At 50.4% G+C, this 19,249-nt stretch overlaps 1 protein-coding gene across 1 annotated transcript in view; it reads left to right on the plus strand.

The window, feature by feature from the left end:
- P3H3 (prolyl 3-hydroxylase 3) overlaps positions 1 to 17,559 on the plus strand; it is a 31,357-nt gene extending 13,798 nt beyond the window's left edge. Inside the window, exons 9-15 of the mRNA XM_081176375.1 lie at positions 7,947 to 8,071; positions 8,176 to 8,271; positions 11,517 to 11,667; positions 13,152 to 13,269; positions 14,732 to 14,807; positions 15,235 to 15,375; positions 16,993 to 17,559. Of these exons, the coding sequence (XP_081032501.1) occupies positions 7,947 to 8,071; positions 8,176 to 8,271; positions 11,517 to 11,667; positions 13,152 to 13,269; positions 14,732 to 14,807; positions 15,235 to 15,375; positions 16,993 to 17,211 (926 nt within the window). The 3' untranslated portion in view covers positions 17,212 to 17,559. The remainder of the gene's footprint in view (positions 1 to 7,946; positions 8,072 to 8,175; positions 8,272 to 11,516; positions 11,668 to 13,151; positions 13,270 to 14,731; positions 14,808 to 15,234; positions 15,376 to 16,992) is intronic.
- The last annotated feature ends 1,690 nt before the right edge of the window (positions 17,560 to 19,249 follow it).

The following is a 19,249-nucleotide window of genomic DNA, read 5'->3' on the forward strand; positions in this document are numbered from 1 at the left end:
GTGTCAGGGCTGCCACTCAGTCCCAGCTCACATAGGACCACGTTAGCCAGCGTTCAGGTAAAAAAAGTCTTTATTGGATTACAGGTTCCATTTCCAAACTGCAACGTGCAGCCCTACTTCTTCTAGGTCAGACCGGCGAAGACCCGTCTGAGTCTCCGCCTCTAGCACACCAGCTTAATACCCTAGCCTTGCTCCACCTCCTGCGCCTTTCCTTCCGTCTCTGGGTCCTTCTGCCCCCCGGGGTCTCTTCTTTCCTACTCTCTTCTGACGCGGACCCCCCTGACCCTTCCGCCTCCTTGCGGCGGGCTTTGGGACCTGGCTCACTCTCTGGGCTGCTTACTGCGCCAGCTTCCGCTACATTTGAACTTGGCGCGCGCGCCCAACTCTCAACCTTCCTCTTGATCGTTTTGTCGCTCCCCGAGGTGGGCGTGACTACTCCTGACTCATGCCCTCCCTCCTTCTGAAAGCCTCCGGAACCCGATATCTGGTCCCCTTTCTCCCCGCTGCTCCCGGCTGGGTACGTGGGTCCCGATCTCCAACTGCTGCTCTCTGATTCCTCTCTGGACCCTTCTTCCTGGGGTGTCCCCCTGCTTTCCCCCCTTGCTCTGACCGCTGGCGCTCCCTTCTGGGAATCCTCGGACTCACTGGATAAGCTCGGCGATCTCGGTTCGTCATCCCCACTCATCTTTCCTTCGTATTCCTCCCCCTCGCTCTCTGTCTCCTCCCTTCTCTGCGTCTCTGCTCCTGAACCCCTGACATCCATCCCCCCCTCGAAGCCCCCCCTTCCCCCCTCCCCACTTTCAAGGGTGGTTGCTGGGTGCTCCATCATCACAGGAGTGAATGCCGGATACAGTTCGCTCCTCGTCGCTGGCCGCCAACTGAAGACCTCCGAGTCTTCCTCCTCGCGTTCGTCAACGTTGAGCTGCTCCGCCTCCATTTCAGTGCCGCCGTGCTCGAAACCGAGATCCTCCCCGCACACGTCCATGTCAGTCTCTGCGTCGGTCGCTGGACCTGGCATCCCCAGCCACCTCCGGCGCCACTGCTCCTCTGGCCGATCGTCCCACCAATACGAGGTGTCGGACGCCGAACCCTCCGGTGACCCCTCTGGGGAACGTGCGTGCTGTGCGGGCTCCCCGTCCGAGTCGAAGCCATGGAACGTGCTGGAGGAAAGTGTGGGCGTGAACAACCAGTCGTCGAAGAAGCCTGCTGGCATGGGTCTGTGTGGGAAAAGGGCATGAAACTCGTCCTTGAGCAGGGGTTCCTCCAAAGCGTAGTCTGGCACCCAGCTATTAGCACTAGCCCGGGTGCCCTCTCTGGCTAGGAGGTATTCCACTCCGTCTTCCCCCCATCTGGAGTCCAAAATCTCCGTGACTTCGTTGATGGGGTCCTGCTGTGGCAATCTTCCCGCCTCCGTCCGCTCCTGAGACGGACTCGGTGCTGTTCCTGGTTCCTGGAACCTGTGAGGTGTCCTGTAGGGAGTGAGCACCGACCTGTGGAACACCGGATGCATCCTGGAACCCTCCGGCAGCACCAGCCTGAAAGCTACTGGGTTGATCTGCGCTTCGACTTGGTATGGACCGAGTTGCTTGTGCCCCAACTTCTTTTTGGCTAACGATCTGGTCGGCACTGCGTGGGCTGCCAACCAGACCCAGTCTCCCACTCGGATCTCTTCGCCAACCCGCCTGTGTTTGTCCGCTTGCACCTTGTATGCGTGCTTCGCTAGCTCCAGCTGCCGTCGGAGTTGATCGTGGACCTCCTGCAACTCAGACGCGAAAGCGTCCGCCGTCTGCGGTTCCCCTTCCCCCACTCTGTCCAGTCCCGGGAAGGTTCTGGGATTCCTCCCATTGTTGGCGAAGAACGGCGTCACCCCTGTGGACACGTGCTTCGTGTTGTTGTAGGCGAACTCGGCGAGCGGCAGGTAATCCACCCACGTCGCCGGCTGTTGATTGGCATAGCATCTCAGGTACTGCTGCATGATGGCATTGACCCTCTCCGCTTGCCCGTTGGTCTGTGGGTGTCTCGCTGATGTCAGGTTGATCTTGACGTTCAGGAAGCCCATCAGCTTCTGCCAGAAATTCGAGATGAACTGGCGACCGCGGTCGGACAGTATAGACCGCGGCAGCCCGTGCACTTTGAACACGTGATCTATGAACAGTTTGGCTGTTTGTTCTGCCGTGGCCACCTTTGCACACGGTATGAAGTGTGCCATCTTGGTGAACAAGTCCACCACCACTAGTACAGCTGTCTTGCCTCTCGAGCTGGGTAGATCCGTGACAAAGTCCAGGGCCACCCTCTCCCACGGTTCAAACGGCGTTTGCAGCGGTTCCAGCAGTCCCGCCGGTGGTTTGTGTACCGGCTTGGCCCTCTGGCAGGTGTCGCACCTCGCGACGTAGTCCGCGACTTCCCCTCTCAGTCTGGGCCACCAAAAGTCCCTTGCGACTAATTCCACCGTTTTTTCCGTGCCAAAGTGCCCGGCCGTGGGTGCGTCGTGCAACTGCTGCAGTACCTTGGCGCGAAGTTCATCTCCCGGCACATAGATGGCCCCTTTACGTAAGAGCAAGCCGTCCCGTATCTGGAACTCGTCGCTCTTTGCCGTGCCCTTGTGCACCTCGGCCATCTTCGCCTGCGCGAATGAGTCGTCCTGCAACGCCCGCCGCACCGCATCCAGGTCTACTGTGGCTGAAGCGCACGCCCACGCTGTTGGCGCGAAGATGTGCATGGCTGCCGCTGGCGTCGCCTCTTCGAGGTATTGCGGTTTTCGGGACAGTGCATCCGCCATGATGTTGGTGTTGCCTGGGACGTACTCTATTCGGAAATCGAAGTCAGCAAAGAACTCCGCCCAACGTATCTGCCTCTGGTTCAGGAACTTCGCCGTGCGCCAGTGCTCCAGATTCTTGTGGTCCGTGCAGACCTGCACCGTGTGCTTGGCGCCGATCAGGAAGTGTCTCCACGCCTTGAAGGCTGCATGAATGGCAAGCAACTCCCTGTCCCAGATGGTGTAGTTCTGCTCCGACTTGCTGAGCTTTCTGGAGTAGAACGCTCCCGGCCTCCAGACCCCCTGTGGGTCCCTCTGCAGCAGGACAGCTCCCACTGCTCTATCGGACGCGTCTGTCTCTACCCGCATCGGTCTGCTGGGGTCGATATGCAGCAGTTGCTCTTCCGACGCGAAGAGACGCTTGAGTGCCTGAAAGGACTGCTCCGCCTGCTCCGTCCAGATGAATTTCTTTTTCTTGGAGCTTAGCGTGTCCGTAATAGCCGCCGTCTGCATCGCGAACCCTTTGATAAACTTGCGATAGAAGTTGGCGAAGCCGACAAACCGCTGGACCTCCTTCCGGTTGCGCGGGCTCTTCCAATCCAACACCGCCCGAACCTTGGCGCTGTCCATGGCTAGCCCCTTGTCCGACAACTTGTAACCCAAGAAATCCACCTCCGTCGTGTCGAACTGGCACTTCTCCAGTTTGGCGTACAGTCTATGCTGCTGCAACCTCTCCAGCACCTCCCGAACGTCTTGGTCATGCGCTTGCTGCGACTCGGAGAATATCAGGATGTCATCCAGAAAGCAGACGCACTTCTTGTAGAGGAGTCCCGCCAACACATGATGCATGAAAGTTTGAAAACAGTGAGAACCGTTTTGCAATCCAAACGGCATCACTCTGTACTCGTAGGTGCCCAGAGGCGTGAACATGGCTGTTTTCCACTCATCGCCCTCCCTCATGCGGATGAGATTGTACGCCCCTCGCAGGTCCAACTTGGTAAACACGCGTCCCTTGCGCACCGTCGCCAGTAGGTCGTCAATCCTGGGCATGGGGAAATCAGAGGGCTTGGTCATCTTGTTCAAGAGGCGAAAATCCACCACCAGCCTTTTTTGGGGCGTGTCCTTCTTCTTCACAAAGAAAACAGGACTGCCCCCTACTGCTCTGGACTCCCGGATGAAACCGCGCTCCAAATTGTGATCTATGAACTGTTTGAGTTCCTGTAGTTCATCCTCAGACATGGAATACAGCTTCCCCTTCGGTAGCGTCGCCCCTGGTAGGAGGTCAATCTTGCAGTCATATTGCCTGTGCGGTGGTAACTTGTCTGCCTCCTTCTCGCAGAAGACCTCCAGAAAGTCTGCGTATTTGTGGGGGACTGCTTGCAACGTTCCCAACTGCAGTTGTGATTCCTCCTCCTCTCCCTCCTGTCCTGGCAGGATGCAGTGTTCTGCGCAGTAAGAGGAGCCGAAGATCAGCTGTCGCTGGTACCAAGCCAGTGTCGGACTGTGCCTGTCCAGCCAACTCATGCCCAACACAATGGGTGTGTCCGACAGTCGGGTGACGTTAAAACTGATGACTTCCCTGTGGTTGCCAAGGCGCATCACCATTGGCGGCGTTTGCTTCACCACCTGCCCCCCCAGCAACTCCCTGCCATCCACTGTGACGACTTGCAGGGGCAGAGTGGCCGGTAATAGCTGTATAGCGTGCTGCTCCACAAAATCCTGTGCTATAAAGTCTGCGTTGCTTCCAGAATCCACAGAAAGCGGCACTTCGATAGTGACGCCATCGGGCAGCTGGAGAGATGCTGTGAGTTGCACTACTGGTTTGGGTGGGAGGGGGTCCGTGGGTTGCAAGATCGCTGGGGACTGCTTCAGTGATGCGTCTGGCTGGGCCCCAGTGCCTCTGTCTCCAGCCAGACATCGTCGTTTCCCTGCTGGTGTTCGCTGTGTTGCGTGGCCGCTTTCACCGTTGCGGAGGCTGCAGTGTGCTTGGAGCTCCTCTGGGGACACTCTTTCGCCAAGTGTTGAGAGCTGTCGCATATATAACACTTCCTGGTCCCTCTAGGAGGTTTAGTCTTGACTGCCGCCGGTGCAGGGGCTCTGGTAGCTGACTGAGCCCTGGCGCCTCCCACCTCCATAGGTTCCACTCCCCCTCCTGGCGGAGGTGTGGATTGCGCACGCGCAGCTTCCCTGGGAACGAAAGAGAAACTTCTCGCTGCTTCGCGCCCTCCACGTCCTTCGTCTCTGCACCACGGACGTTCTTCCAGCCTCACCCCCACAGTCAGCGCCCTTTGGACCACCTCCTGCGTGCTCCGGGGCCTCTCCCCCCTCGCAATTTCGTCTTTAACAGCACTGCTCAAACCCTCCCAGAATAGGTCTCTGACTGGGGGCGAATCCCGGTCCCATTCCAAGGCACTGACCAGCGCAAAAAAGCGGGCGTGATACTGGCGTACGCTCGCCCTCCCTTGTTTCAGTCCATGAATCTCCCGTCGGGCAAGATCCACGTCAGTGGTAGATAAAAAGCACGCATCCATCGCTTTGATAAAGGCATCTGCATTCTGAAGCGCCGGATCTTTATCCCTCCACAAATTGCGTAGCCACGCTTTAGCATCCCCATGCAAATGGGATAGTCTAAACCCCACTTTCTCTTCCTCATCCCTAAAGTCTTTCGCCAGCAGTTGCAGTGCGCACATTACGTCTGCTCGAAAATTGGGGTACTGTTGTAAATTCCCATCGAAGTGAGCCACAAGCCCTCCTGCTCTCCGTGCCAACCCAACCCCCTCCGGTCTGGGTCCTGGCTGCCCATGCTTAACCAATGCTTCAAACCTGGCGTGGAGATCTCTGTAGGCGGCTGCCGCATCCTCCTCCCTTTTCTTGGATGCCTGTACCTCCGCGTTCAATTGGGTCACTGCCTGTTGCAGCGCTGAAATTTTCTCTGCTTCCGTCATTTCTGCCAACCGTTGTGAGCTCGCTCCCAAACACCAATTTCCTCCTCTCGCTGCTTCTGCCTCCGCTGCGAGGTATCAGGTGTCCGAAGCTTTAAAGTGACGGGTCTTACTGTCAGGGCTGCCACTCAGTCCCAGCTCACATAGGACCACGTTAGCCAGCGTTCAGGTAAAAAAAGTCTTTATTGGATTACAGGTTCCATTTCCAAACTGCAACGTGCAGCCCTACTTCTTCTAGGTCAGACCGGCGAAGACCCGTCTGAGTCTCCGCCTCTAGCACACCAGCTTAATACCCTAGCCTTGCTCCACCTCCTGCGCCTTTCCTTCCGTCTCTGGGTCCTTCTGCCCCCCGGGGTCTCTTCTTTCCTACTCTCTTCTGACGCGGACCCCCCTGACCCTTCCGCCTCCTTGCGGCGGGCTTTGGGACCTGGCTCACTCTCTGGGCTGCTTACTGCGCCAGCTTCCGCTACATTTGAACTTGGCGCGCGCGCCCAACTCTCAACCTTCCTCTTGATCGTTTTGTCGCTCCCCGAGGTGGGCGTGACTACTCCTGACTCATGCCCTCCCTCCTTCTGAAAGCCTCCGGAACCCGATATCTGGTCCCCTTTCTTCCCGCTGCTCCCGGCTGGGTACGTGGGTCCCGATCTCCAACTGCTGCTCTCTGATTCCTCTCTGGACCCTTCTTCCTGGGGTGTCCCCCTGCTTTCCCCCCTTGCTCTGACCGCTGGCGCTCCCTTCTGGGAATCCTCGGACTCACTGGATAAGCTCGGCGATCTCGGTTCGTCATCCCCACTCATCTTTCCTTCGTATTCCTCCCCCTCGCTCTCTGTCTCCTCCCTTCTCTGCGTCTCTGCTCCTGAACCCCTGACAGCAAGCTACATCAAATAAGTAACATTCAACATTCCTTAGAATAGTAAATATCAGCATATAAAAATTAAACTGAAATCTACTCTTAACAATTACAATAAATAATTTCTAAACTACAATCAATAAAACAACGGCAAGCTATGGTGCATAAAATAATACAATACAAATGGGGAAGCAGAGACTGGATGGTGGGGCAAGGCAGGAGGTGGAAGGAGGCTTTGCCTGATGAAGTCTCTCCCAGTTGCCATATAGTCCAGCATTCTGTCCCCACAGTAGCCAACAAGATGCCTCTGGGAAGCAGGACTTGAGCACAACAGCCCTCTCCCAGCATACTGCATCTGATTACAGAGGCCGTGTAACCATCACGGAGCATAAAGCCATTGACAGCCTCATCCTCCATGCAAACTTGTGGTTGGGCCCATAGCTGCTTTTGCAGAGCCAGGCAGCACCCTTGTGGTGGCAGCGTTTGCTTATGCACAGGCCTTGCAGCGGCAGGGTTGCCTTATGCACATGTGTTGTACCCATGCCAAAGCGCATCACCTCCCAGAAGGAGCGTGTTGCCCCCTTTCTGCGCAATGCAGGAGCACGCGCTTGTCTGTTTTGATGCTGTTCCTTTGGCCATCTGCACAGCAGATGGGAGTGAAAGTGAGGCCAGCGGTGGCTGCCCTGCCTGCGTGACCCAGGGAATGGTGTTGCCAGAGATGAGCATTCAAACACCATATTTATGCCTCCTTTTTGGACAACAGCTCCTCTACTTCCAGCTGGGACCGAAACTGTTGACTCGGGATGGGAGACGTGTCTGGCTGGTGGATTGCAAATCACACACTGTTTGCTAGTGTACTAAACGTGAATAAAGTATACTTTTAGTGTACTAAAAGTGAATAAAGTGAATAAAGGATCTGTCTGGATGACAAATCCTGAATGTCTTTAAGCCTCCTAGTGGTCTTGCTCAGTGGTTTTACATAATTTTATACTTTTTTTTACTTTAACCATTTCCAAATATTAAAATAAAAGGTTCTTTCAAACCTTCGGACCTCCTTCCCTCCCTCCATGGGTTCCATATTCAAAGAAAAATATTTTGCGTCTTTTACCGTTATCTATCTGTTACATATCCGTAATTACCAAAGTTCATTTCACATTGCAAGTGTCAGTGTATCCCTGCCAATGATTTTAACTGTTTACAGTGGTCTTTTAAATATATTAAATTATTCCATATAACTGGTGTTATATGGTCTTACAGGTATTCTCCCTACATGTTTGGGAAGCAACACATAAGGAGATCAGTTTCCTCCCTGTTTATTTACATCCCTTGGGCACAGCGGAAGGATAGCATTGCTTCATGTGTGCATTCCTATACCGCCTTGCTCATCTCCTTTCCCCAGAACCACTTGCTTTCGAGGGCATCACCATCACCATGGACTCCCAGCAGCTCAATGGCTCCCAGAGAGTTGTCTTGGACAGAGTCCTGACTGAATCTGAATGCAAAGACATCCTCCGCCTGGCCAAGGTAAGGAGAGGTGCCAGCCCCTGTTCTGCATCACCCCCTGCCAGCAGCAGGAGAGGGAGCCAAGAGCAACCCTGCGTCCCTCACATAGATTCTATATGTTTCAGGCAGCTGGAGGAACAGAAGGCGGCTATCGCGGCAGGCGTTCGCCGCACACGCCCCATGAGAAATTTGAAGGATTAACAGTGTTAAAGGCTCTGCAGGTAAATGCCTATATTATTATTTTTAATTGAATTTATATACTGCCCTATACCCGGAGGTCTCAATGTGGTTCACAGAAAAGATCACAATATATAAAACAAAAATAAAAACAATAGCCCAATAACACACACCCCCCCCCAAACAAGAGCCACATTTTAAAAGGGAGTAGGACATGGGTAGGCAAACTAAGGCCCAGGGGCCGGATCCGGCCCAATCGCCCGCGGATGTTCCGGGAATCAGCCCATTTTTACATGAGTAGAATGTGTCCTTTTATTTAAAATGCATCTCTGGGTTATTTGTGGGTCATAGGAATTGGTTCATTTCTTTTTCCCAAAAATATCGTCCGGCCCCCCACAAGGTCTGAGGGACGGTGGACCGGCCCCCTGCTGAAAAAGTTTGCTGACCCTTGGTGTAGGATGCTACGCAGGTCAACCAAAGCCCTGGTTAAAAGGGATCATTTTTGCCTGGCTCCTAAAGGTATAAAATGAAGGCACCTGGCGAACTTCCCTGGGGAGAGAAGAGGCGGCCTGTTTTCATGTTGCCACCCTCTCGATCTTGAGTTATTGTGCTCCTGAGCCATTTAAGGCTTTATAGGTCAAAACCAGCATTTTGAATTGGGCCTGGAAACTACTTAGTAGCCAGTGCAGTCGAACCAGGATCGGTGTAATATGCTCAGACCGTCTTGCTCTGGTGAGCAACCTGGCCACTGAATTCTGCGCTACCTGAAGTTTCCGAAGCGTCTTCAGAGGCAGCCCTACGTATAACGCATTGCAGTAATCTAACCTTGAAGTTACCGGAGCGTAAAGGTAAAGGTAAAGGGACACCTGACCATTAGGTCCAGTCGTGACCGACTCTGGGGTTGCGGCGCTCATCTCGCTTTATTGGCCGAGGGAGCCGGCGTACAGCTTCCGGGTCATGTGGCCAGCATGACTAAGCCGCTTCTGGCGAACCAGAGCAGTGCATGGAAATGCCATTTACCTTCCCGCCAGAGTGGTACCTATTTATCTACTTGCACTTTGACGTGCTTTCAAACTGCTAGGTTGGCAGGAGCAGGGACCGAGCAACAGGAGCTCACCCCGTCCGGGGATTTGAACCTCTGACCTTCTGATCGGCAAGTCCTAGGCTCTGTGGTTTAACTCATAACGCCACCCGTGTCCCTCAGGACACAGTAAAGGTAAAGGTAAAGGTAAAGGGACCCCTGACCGTTAGGTCCAGTCGTGACCGACTCTGGGGTTGTGGTGCTCATCTCGCTTTTTTGGCCAAGGGAGCCGGCATGCAGCTTCCGGGTCATGTGGCCAGCATGACTAAGCCGCTTCTGGCGAACCAGAGCAGCGCACGGAAACGCCGTTTACCTTCCCGCCAGAGCAGTACCTATTTATCTACTTGCACTTTGACGTGCTTTCGAACTGCTAGGTTGGCAGGAGCAGGGACCGAGCAACGGGAGCTCACCCTGTCGCGGGGATTTGAACTGCCGACCTTCTGATGGGCAAGCCCTAGGCTCTGTGGTTTAACCCACAGCGCCACCTGCGTCCCAGAGCATAGACAACAGTAGTTAGGCAATCCCTCTTGAGATATGGGCGTAACTGGGCCACCTGCTGCAGCTAATGGAAGGCACTCTGGGGGGCTTTAGAAGGCGCAAGCTCCTATTTCTAGGTGTAGGTTTTTTCTTTGCATCTTCTCTGAAGCTATATAGAAAGCAGAGGTGTGAGAACTTTAAGCCAGAGTACACTGTCAAGTTGAAATAGCAAAGAAGTTGTAAACAAGTACATTTTTAATTGGAGTTGAACAGTATATGCGAGGCAATGTTGCCTGCTGTGTGTTTATCAACATGCATGCGTAAAGACACACTCATGCATGTACAAACACACTTTCCTCCTCCTGTGGTTGGAAATGACTGTGAAACATTACCGCTGCTTCTTCTAGGGCAGGCATGTCCAAAGTCTGTTTCAGGGGCCTAATCTGGCCTGCTGGTTGATTTAATCCTGCCCCCGTGGCAGTATATGTCCTCAACAACTTTGGTCAGCCCTCACACATGTTCACTTCATCAAATCCGGCCCTCTTTGAAAAAAGTTTGGGCAACCATGTTCTAAGGTAAAAAAAAAAAAATCAGGAGAGAGAAATTTTCATCTGATAAGTGGCAAGGGAGTGTTTAACCTTTTCCTTGACCCAGTGCTTCTCCAGATAAAAACATTCCTGTAAGGATTATTTTCCCCTACAGGGTTTCAGATGTGTACATACAAACATGTATGTGAGGCCCCATGTGAGACAAACGGCTTGGGGTGTGTGATTTTTAGCAAAGAAGTGGTTGGCACAGAAAGGGCTTAGCACACACAGACGGGCTTCTTCTCTCCAAACAATCTCTTCCTGAAGCCGCTTTGCCTTCCCAAAAAAAAGCCATTGGGTTCTCTGAAACGAATTCACATGTAATGTATAGTTTTGCCTTTATGTAGCCTTCATAGCCTGTGATGTATGCGTTTATTCATGTTCTCTGGCAAAGAGTTTCTGCAGGATTTTGAAGAATGACTTTTTTTTGTTTTTCGTTTATTCAAAAAACAAGGAATTTAGAAACATTATTTCACACAGCATCATGCCGCAGGTTTTGCCCATAAAATACTCTCCATCATAGAATTGTAGAGTCAGAAGGGACCACAAGGGTGATCTAGTCCAACTCCCTGCAACGCAGGAATCTTTTGCCCAACGTGGGGCTCAAACCCACAACCCTGAGATCAAGAGTATCAGGCTATACCAGCTGAGCTATATCCCATATACCTCTCCTCCTTCGTACCACCCAAGAACCAACTCATTATTTGTCTTGCTGCTGCTAAGGATCATAACATTTCAATGTGCCTGCAGATAAGATTATAAAGGTAAAAGGTAAAGGGACCCCTGACCATTAGGTCCAGTCGTGACTGACTTTAGGGTTGCAGCGCTCATCTCGCTCTATAGGCCAAGGGAGCCGGTGTACAGCTTCCGGGTCATGTGGCTAGCATGACTAAGCCGCTTCTGGCGAACCAGAGCAGCGCACGGAAACGCCGTTTACCTTCCCGCCGGAGCGGTACCTATTTATCTACTTGCACTTTGACTTGCTTTCAAACTGCTAGGTTGGCAGGAGCAGGGACTGAGCAACGGGAGCTCACCCCGCCACGGGGATTCCCTTTTTTCTCTTTCACATGTGTGCCTGGAGCTTCACGCAAATTCAGGACACTTCCGTAAGTGAGGGTTTCTGCAATGGCTTTTTGTCTTCTAGCTGGCTGAGGAGAGCACTGTGAACTGGAGGGATGCTAAACTTCTCTTGCAAGCCAGTGAGAAATCCCGGAAAATTGTGGAATCCTATTTCACCCCTGGCAAAGACCTCTATTTTTCATTCACACATCTTGTGTGTCGCACGGCTGCCGAGGGTAAGGAACTTTGCCTCTTCTCATCGGCACAATGTTCCACACTGAACAATAGCATTTCTACATTGTCAGTTGGAAATACGACCCAGCTGATAAATTTACTGCTTCAAAACAATTAATAGAAGTGATGTGAAATATACTCGGAGTCAAGTGTGGATTTCATGTTCTTTATTCAGCTCATAGTAGTGAGGAATGGAAGTTCCCCCAAAATATCTGCTTTATATACATTATTTACACAATGGGCTGCACGTGATTGGCTAATTCCGGAATTCTCCTGTAGGCCAATCAGGTTGTGGATTCACTTCTATCTGGAGCTGGATTGGGTGGCTCCTGCAGACCAATCAGACTGCTGCATTGTTCTAGGACCAATCATACTTCTGCATTCTGAATCCTATTGTTCTAGGACCAATCAGACTGCTGCATTTTGAATCCTATTTTTCTAGGATTAATCAGACTGCTGCCTTTTGGATCCTATTCAACTTAGTACATAACACCATTCAAACAATTCATTTGAAAGGCAGAGTAAAAGCCTTGGCTATGCTACTATCATCTAATAAGGAGTGAACATCAGCGCTGAATCTTACATTTGTGAATATTCAACATATGCCAAAGTTTCAAATTTTTCTGTTTGCAAAATTCACACCAAAATTCGTAGAATTGTAGTATTGGAAGGGACACTGAGAATCATCTAGTCCAAGCCCCCTGCATGCAGGAATATGTAGCAGTCCCATGTGGGGATTGAACCTGCAACCTTGGCCTTATCAGCACCACACTCTGACCCACTGTGATTCTGCAGTTGCAGGCTCCCAAATACAAATTATCAAGAGTATGAAACATGAAATGCCATCAGCTAAACTCCCTCAAATATACCTGTCGCAATCCAGCAAGAGAATTCCACAGACATAAAGTAGTCTTGTTATATGTGACTAGTTGCCCATGAGTAGTTAGATCGTAGCCTAATTATCAATGCATCCTAACTATAAAATACAATCTGAGGGCCTTCTGGTGGTTCCCTCACTGCGAGAGGTGAGGTTAGAGGGAACCAGGCAGAGGGCCTTCTCGGTAGTGGCGCCCGCCCTGTGTAACGCCCTCCCATCAGATGTCAAAGAGATAAACAACTACCTGACATTTAGAAGACATCTGAAGGCAGCCCTGTTCAGGGAAGTTTTTAATGTTTGATGTTTTATTGTGTTTTTAATATTCGGTTGGGAGCCGCCCAGAGTGTCTGGGGAAACCCAGCTGGATGGGTGGGGAATAAATAATAAATTATTATTATTATTCAATAAAAATGCTGGGATGGCAGACATCAAATATTTTATGAACATTTATTTCATTATATTTATTTATTTCATTAGACTTAATTATTTCATCCTGTCCTTCCCAACAGGATGTGTCTATTCCCCTCCAACATTTTTCCTTGCATTCTTCAACATTTTCTCCTGGTGTCAGAAACAAGGCATTTTATGGTTTTCATTGGTGTTGTTTAGGAGAGCAGGAAAGTCGTATGGACCTCAGCCACCCAGTCCATGCTGACAATTGTCTCTTGGACCCCGAGGGCAGCACATGTTGGAGGGAGCCACCTGCCTACATATACAGAGACTACAGGTGAGGCACGGAGCGGGAAGACTGATATATATGTCTTTTAAAGAGCCACATGTACGTTCATTTATACACAATCCAGATGAAGGCGCTATATTTATTAGGCCATCCAAAATGTCGCAAAATAGTGCGTAAGCTTTTGAGGACATCTTCACCAGGCTAGATCGGGGTTTCCTAAACTTGGGCCTCCAGCTGTTTTTGGACCACAACTCCCATCATCCCTAGCTAGCAGGACCAGCGGTCAGGGATGATGGGAATTGTAGTCCAAAAACAGTTGGAGACCCATGTTTGGGAAATCCCAGGCTAGATGGTAAACAAAGCAAGCAGGGGGAAGAAGAAAAAAAGATGGGTGGTGGTATAGTTGGGACTCTGCATCTTGTGAGAGTGTTAATGGGAGGAGTTTTCAGGTGTTCAAATGAGGCTCTGAAGAACCCAAAAGCTTGCACACCCTTTTGTGCCATTTTGGTGGTTTGGCTGACATTTTAGATGGTCTATGAAATATACTCAGAGTCGCAAAGTGATTTCATGCTCTTTATTCAGCTCATAGTGGTGAGGAGGAATGAATCAAAGTCCCCTCAAAGTATCTGCTTTATATACATTATTTACACAATGGGCTGCACATGATTGGTTAATTCTGGAATTCTACTGTAAGCCAATCAGGTTGTGGATTCACTTATATCTGGAGCTGGATTGGGTGGTTCCTGCCAACCAATCATACTGCTGCATTGTTCTTGGACCAATCAGACTGCTGCATTCTGAATCCTATTGTTCTAGGACCAATCAGACTGCTGCAATTTGGATCCTATTGTTCTATTCAACTCAGTACATAACAGTCTAGTAAAAAGTACTGTCTTCATAATGAATTTCAAAAGGTTTCTTATGGGCCAACATGGCTGCCTTTTACATTTTGTGTTGACTCGCCGTGTGGTGTAGTGTAGTTTGGTGTAGTGGTTAAGAGCGGTAGATTCGTGATCTGGGGAACCAGGTTCGCTTCCCCACTCCTCCACCTGCAGCTGCTGGGTGACCTTGGGCCAGTCACACTTCTCTGAAGTCTCTCAGCCTCACTCACCTCACAGAGTGTTTGGTGTGGGGGAGGAAGGGAAAGGAAAATGTTAGCCGCTTTGAGACTCCTTCGGGTAGTGATAAAGCGGGATATCAAATCCAAACTCTTTCTTCTTCTCCTCCTCCTCCTCCTCCTCCTCCTCCTCCTCCTCCTCCTTCTTCTTCGCTTCGGTTTAGAACAACAGCCCAGCAAACATTTCAGAAAGAGTTAAAGAACGTGCTCTGGGGTTTTGTTGACGTTGCAAATGCGAGTCAAGCGTGCATGTGTAACAACACAAATCCTCACCCGAGCGGTGCCAGTCTCTGTGGCAACGTTCATGTCCAACCTGGCTCTTAAAGAGGAGTGAAGAACCTTGGAGCAAATCCCAGCTACCCATAATTCTGCCTGTCTCCCGTTTCTCTGCAGTGCAATCCTCTACCTGAACGATGACTTCCAGGGGGGGAACCTCTTTTTCACTGAGATGGATGCTGTGACTGTTACAGTGAGTCTGGGCCCACGGCTTGGGTGGGGGGTGAGGGAATGGCTGAGAAGGAAGAACAGCTGTAGCTGGGATTCTCCTCCCTCCCTTCCAACAGAACCTGTCCTTGGCAAAACAGCAGATTCAAATTGGGCAGTCAATGGCAAATTCAGGCAAATTCCACCCTGGAACAGGCATTAACTCCTTGTCGACTGGTATGCCTAGCTCTTCTGCTAGTCGCTGCGTTCCTTTCACCTTTCTGTCCCTCTTCAGTCCTGCATGGTGCAATTCACTCCAGAGCAGGGGGACAAAGATCCCATCAACAGCTCAGAAAGTTGCCATCCAACTTGGCGCCCCAAGAAGAAGGCGAGTTGGAGAAGGGGAAACGGATGGGCTCATGGCAAAGCCGTCGATTCACACCAGTCTCCCTCTTTCTCTTTCTGTGTGGCAGGCCGAGGTGCGCCCTAAATGTGGAAGGCTGGTGGCCTTCAGCTCTGGCGGGGAGAACCCTCACGGCGTGTGGGCTGTGACCCGTGGGAGGCGCTGTGCCATTGCGCTCTGGTACACCCTCTTCCCAGAGCATTCGGAGCAGGTAACGCAAAGCAAAGAAGAGCTGGAGGATGTAGGGATGAGGGAGCCAATGGGCATTGTCCAAAGGCATATATACTTAAGTAAAATGGGGGCTGGGTTGGGGGTGAGATGAAGTGTTGGTGCTGACCTTTAAAGCCCTAAATGGCCTCGGTCCAGTATACCTGAAGGAGTGTCTCTACCCCCATCGTTCTGCCTGGACGCTGAGGTCCAGCTCCGAGGGCCTTCTGGTGGTTCCCTCATTGCGAGAAGCAAAGCTACAGGGAACCAGGCAGAGGGCCTTCTCGGTGGTGGCGCCCGCCCTGTGGAACGCCCTCCCATCAGATGTCAAGGAGATAAACAACTACCTGACATTTAGAAGACATCTGAAGGCAGCCCTGTTCAGGGAAGTTTTTAATGTGTGACATTTTAATGTATTTTTAATCTTTGTTGGAAGCTGCCCAGAGTGGCTGGGGAAACCCAGCCAGATGGGCAGGGTACAAATAATAAATTATTGTTATTATTATTCGCTTATGCGGTGCATCCAAGCAGCAAGTGGTAGAATTTAATGCATACACATCCTGTGGATTTCTGGAGGAGGAAATACCACTTTCTTTATTTGATTTGATTTATTGTATTTCTGTGCTGCTTTTCATTCAAATGAATCCCAAAGCGGCTTACAAACAAGAAATAACAACATGATAAGCCATAATAGAACATCGCAAATACAGCATAAATCATACAATTAACAAATCATCAATAAAACGATTACAATCTATAAAACAACAACTGAAAAATAAAATAAACATTGCAATTACAACAAAAGTCAAATGATTAACAAATCAATATGGCATAATCTATAAAACAATATTGACAACTTAAAAAAAGCAACTTTAAAAAAGCTAAGCACTGTTAGGCTCATACACACTCTCATAATTCATAATTTTTCACTCTACAGTGGTACCTCGGGTTAAGTACTTAATTTGTTCTAGAGGTCTGTCCTTAACCTGAAACTGTTCTTAACCTGAAGCACCACTTTAGCTAATGGGGCCTCCTGCTGCTGCTGTGCCACCAGAACACGATTTCTGTTCTTATCCTGAAGCAAAGTTCTTGACCTGAAGCACTATTTCTGGGTTAGTGGAGTGTGTAACCTGAAGCGTATGTAACCCGAGGTACCACTGTATTTGGTTCATTAAAATAAATATAAAATACACATAATGCATGTTATTAAGCTAGCTCAATCCTTCAGCAAGGAGACCATCAACTTACAAAGTCCTGCTCTTCAAGACTCCTTCCGCCTTTCTAACGAGGCACACCAACTCTAGGGGGCCGAGGTGTCTTCGCCCCCCTTGATACTGGTTTGAAAGGGGCCGGGTGCATGTTGTGGAAGGCTGCGCTGGCACTGCGTGGCATCAGGAGATGCCACAGGGACTAGCGCAGCCTGGGATAAGGTCACACCAGCCTGCACGGTGTTGAGAGATGCTGTGGGGACCAGCGCAGCCTAATGGAAGGCCGCACCAGCCTGTGTGGTGTTGAGAGATGCACATGACGTCACACAATGTGTGGCCGGCCTCCTCAATCTTGGGGATGACCTGGCTCCTCTGTTTCCAACACATACGGTCTTCTCACTCTCTTCTTGTAGGAACGGGCCCAGGCAGAAGAGCTGATGAGGCAGAAGGAGGCAGAACAGGAGCAGTCGCATTCAGAGGAGGAGGAGCATGGAGGTGCTGAACCCAGTGGCGCAGACTCCCCCGAGCCCCCAACTCCAAAGGGAAGAGCCAGGTCCACTAGCCAAAGGACCAGGTCAAACTCAGACTCTGGGATACAGTCCACGAGGCTGCGAGCCAGAGATGAATTCTGAGCATGTTGGACATGCACAAGCCTTTCAGATTTTGTAGCAGCTCGTGGCAAGTGAATGACTTGGGAGTTTTTGCCCTGTGCCAGGCATTGTGGCAAGGCGGCTTTGGTTCTCCATGTGGCACCACCAGAAATGACATCAGAAGGTGGCTTGGACCATGCCCACCCAAGTTAGCCGGAGAATCGTTTTGTCCCCACTGGGATGCCTGTGAACCAGGAATAATCCCTGCTACAACTCTCTCATCTCGGCTATAGCCTCTCATCTCTACACAGGAGTAATAGGACTGTTGTAATGATGACTGAGATAAAGTGCTTTGACCATTCTGAAGTGCTATATAAATGTTGAATATCATTCTTCTACCAGCCCCATTTTTCACATAGTTATATGAAGGAATTAAAAAACAGGAGGAGGGTACCATCAGAAATGGATGGGTCTGAGAAATTTTGTTGTGATGGAAACTTACACTTGTGGAAGCAGCTAGGCCAGGGCAGGAATCTGTGGTGGGCAAGTTAAGAAATCAGCGAGTGGGGAAACCTGAACAGACCTTTCCTAGTCCTGAGGAAACGAAGAGTAAAAAAGCAGAGAGAAAGAAATACTTGCGCCAATTAATTTTCTGAGATATATCCTAGGAACAGTTTGTGCTGTCTGTGCCAGATCTTCAGTAGATCAGTGCTGCTTTCCTCCTAGGTAGGTTTTCACTATAAGATCTAATAGCATGCTTCAAAGGTGGGTGGGTAATTCTCTTCCTACAGAGCACATACTAATTTGTTTTGCCCCACTGTTTCTGAAACCCTTCAAAGCCAGGCAAAAGTAAAACGACGATATGGATCCTTTCTTCGTGAAAATCTTCCAACTTCCTGGAAAACGATGGCAGTCTCCAGCAGTTCATAGAATTATCGAGTTGGAAGGTACCCCCCCCCAAAGGTCCTTTAGCCCAACCCCCCACAATAGCAGGAGTGCAGTGTAGTTCAGATATATATGAAATCTTATCCAGAGAGAAAGCTTGATGGAATAAGTGGTCCAGAAGTTGCTTCATCTCTTTAACAAGCAACCAGATCTTTGTTTCCCCTTCCATGGCAAATCCTTCCCATGTGGTGGTGCAGCATATTGTATGTGTGGTAGAGCACACAGAAGAAAGCTTCCTTTTCAAACTGACCCCCGCCCTCCCCGCAAAAAGGACATCACAGACCGGACAAGAGTCCTTGCTTCTGAGACAAAAATGACACGATGTTTAGGCACCACATAACACTGTGCTGAAGACGCACCCCACCATGTGCACAATAGTCTACCAGTGCAGACAACATGCCACAGGGTCAAACCTCACCACTAACCCTGCCTGAATGACCTACTTTGCACTGGTGGCATTTTGCATCTCTTGGGCAGAAAGTGGGAAAACTACAGGCTTGCTACTAAACGTGTCAGTGAGAAAGCAGTTTTTGAGGATGAAAGTCAACAGGTCCAACTTGGATGAGTGTGATTATCGCTCCTGGGAGCTTGTCAAAACTGTGGGGACGGAGACGAAAACAGAGAGGGAGAGCCCGTGGCGCATTTGAGTTGCCACTGGAAGCAAAGATTTAATTAACAAATGATGCTGGGAGACAGAGGCCTGGAGAAAGGGAAAACAGATGAATATCCCTTCCCTCAGCAAACACAAAAGTGGGCGAGATTAGGAAAAGAGTTACTGACAACTAGCTATGGCTTTTAGTATTCAGACTCGCAGTTATTTAGACGTTCATGGTCTCCTGTATCTGTACTGGATCACACAGCTAAACAGCAGGGAGGACGAGAACTTTTGGATTGTTTACAGGTTTCCAGTCTGGGATAAACACAATCCAGTGTTGTTCCTGCGCAGGGGATTAGAATCCAGAGATGGGATTATATTGTAGTCAAACAGAAGCTGAGAGGGGAGAGTATCAAAGATGGCAATGACCCCATTCCTGGGAGGGGCCTAGGCCTTTGGGCAGACGAATTGGTGGCCCAAGCGTTGCTTTTGCACCTCAAGGGACTCGCAGAATTACAGCTGGCTTCCCACTTTGCCTTA

This window comes from Podarcis bocagei (assembly GCF_964188305.1).
Source record: "Podarcis bocagei genome assembly, chromosome: 17".
Taxonomy (NCBI): Eukaryota; Metazoa; Chordata; class Lepidosauria; order Squamata; family Lacertidae; genus Podarcis; species Podarcis bocagei.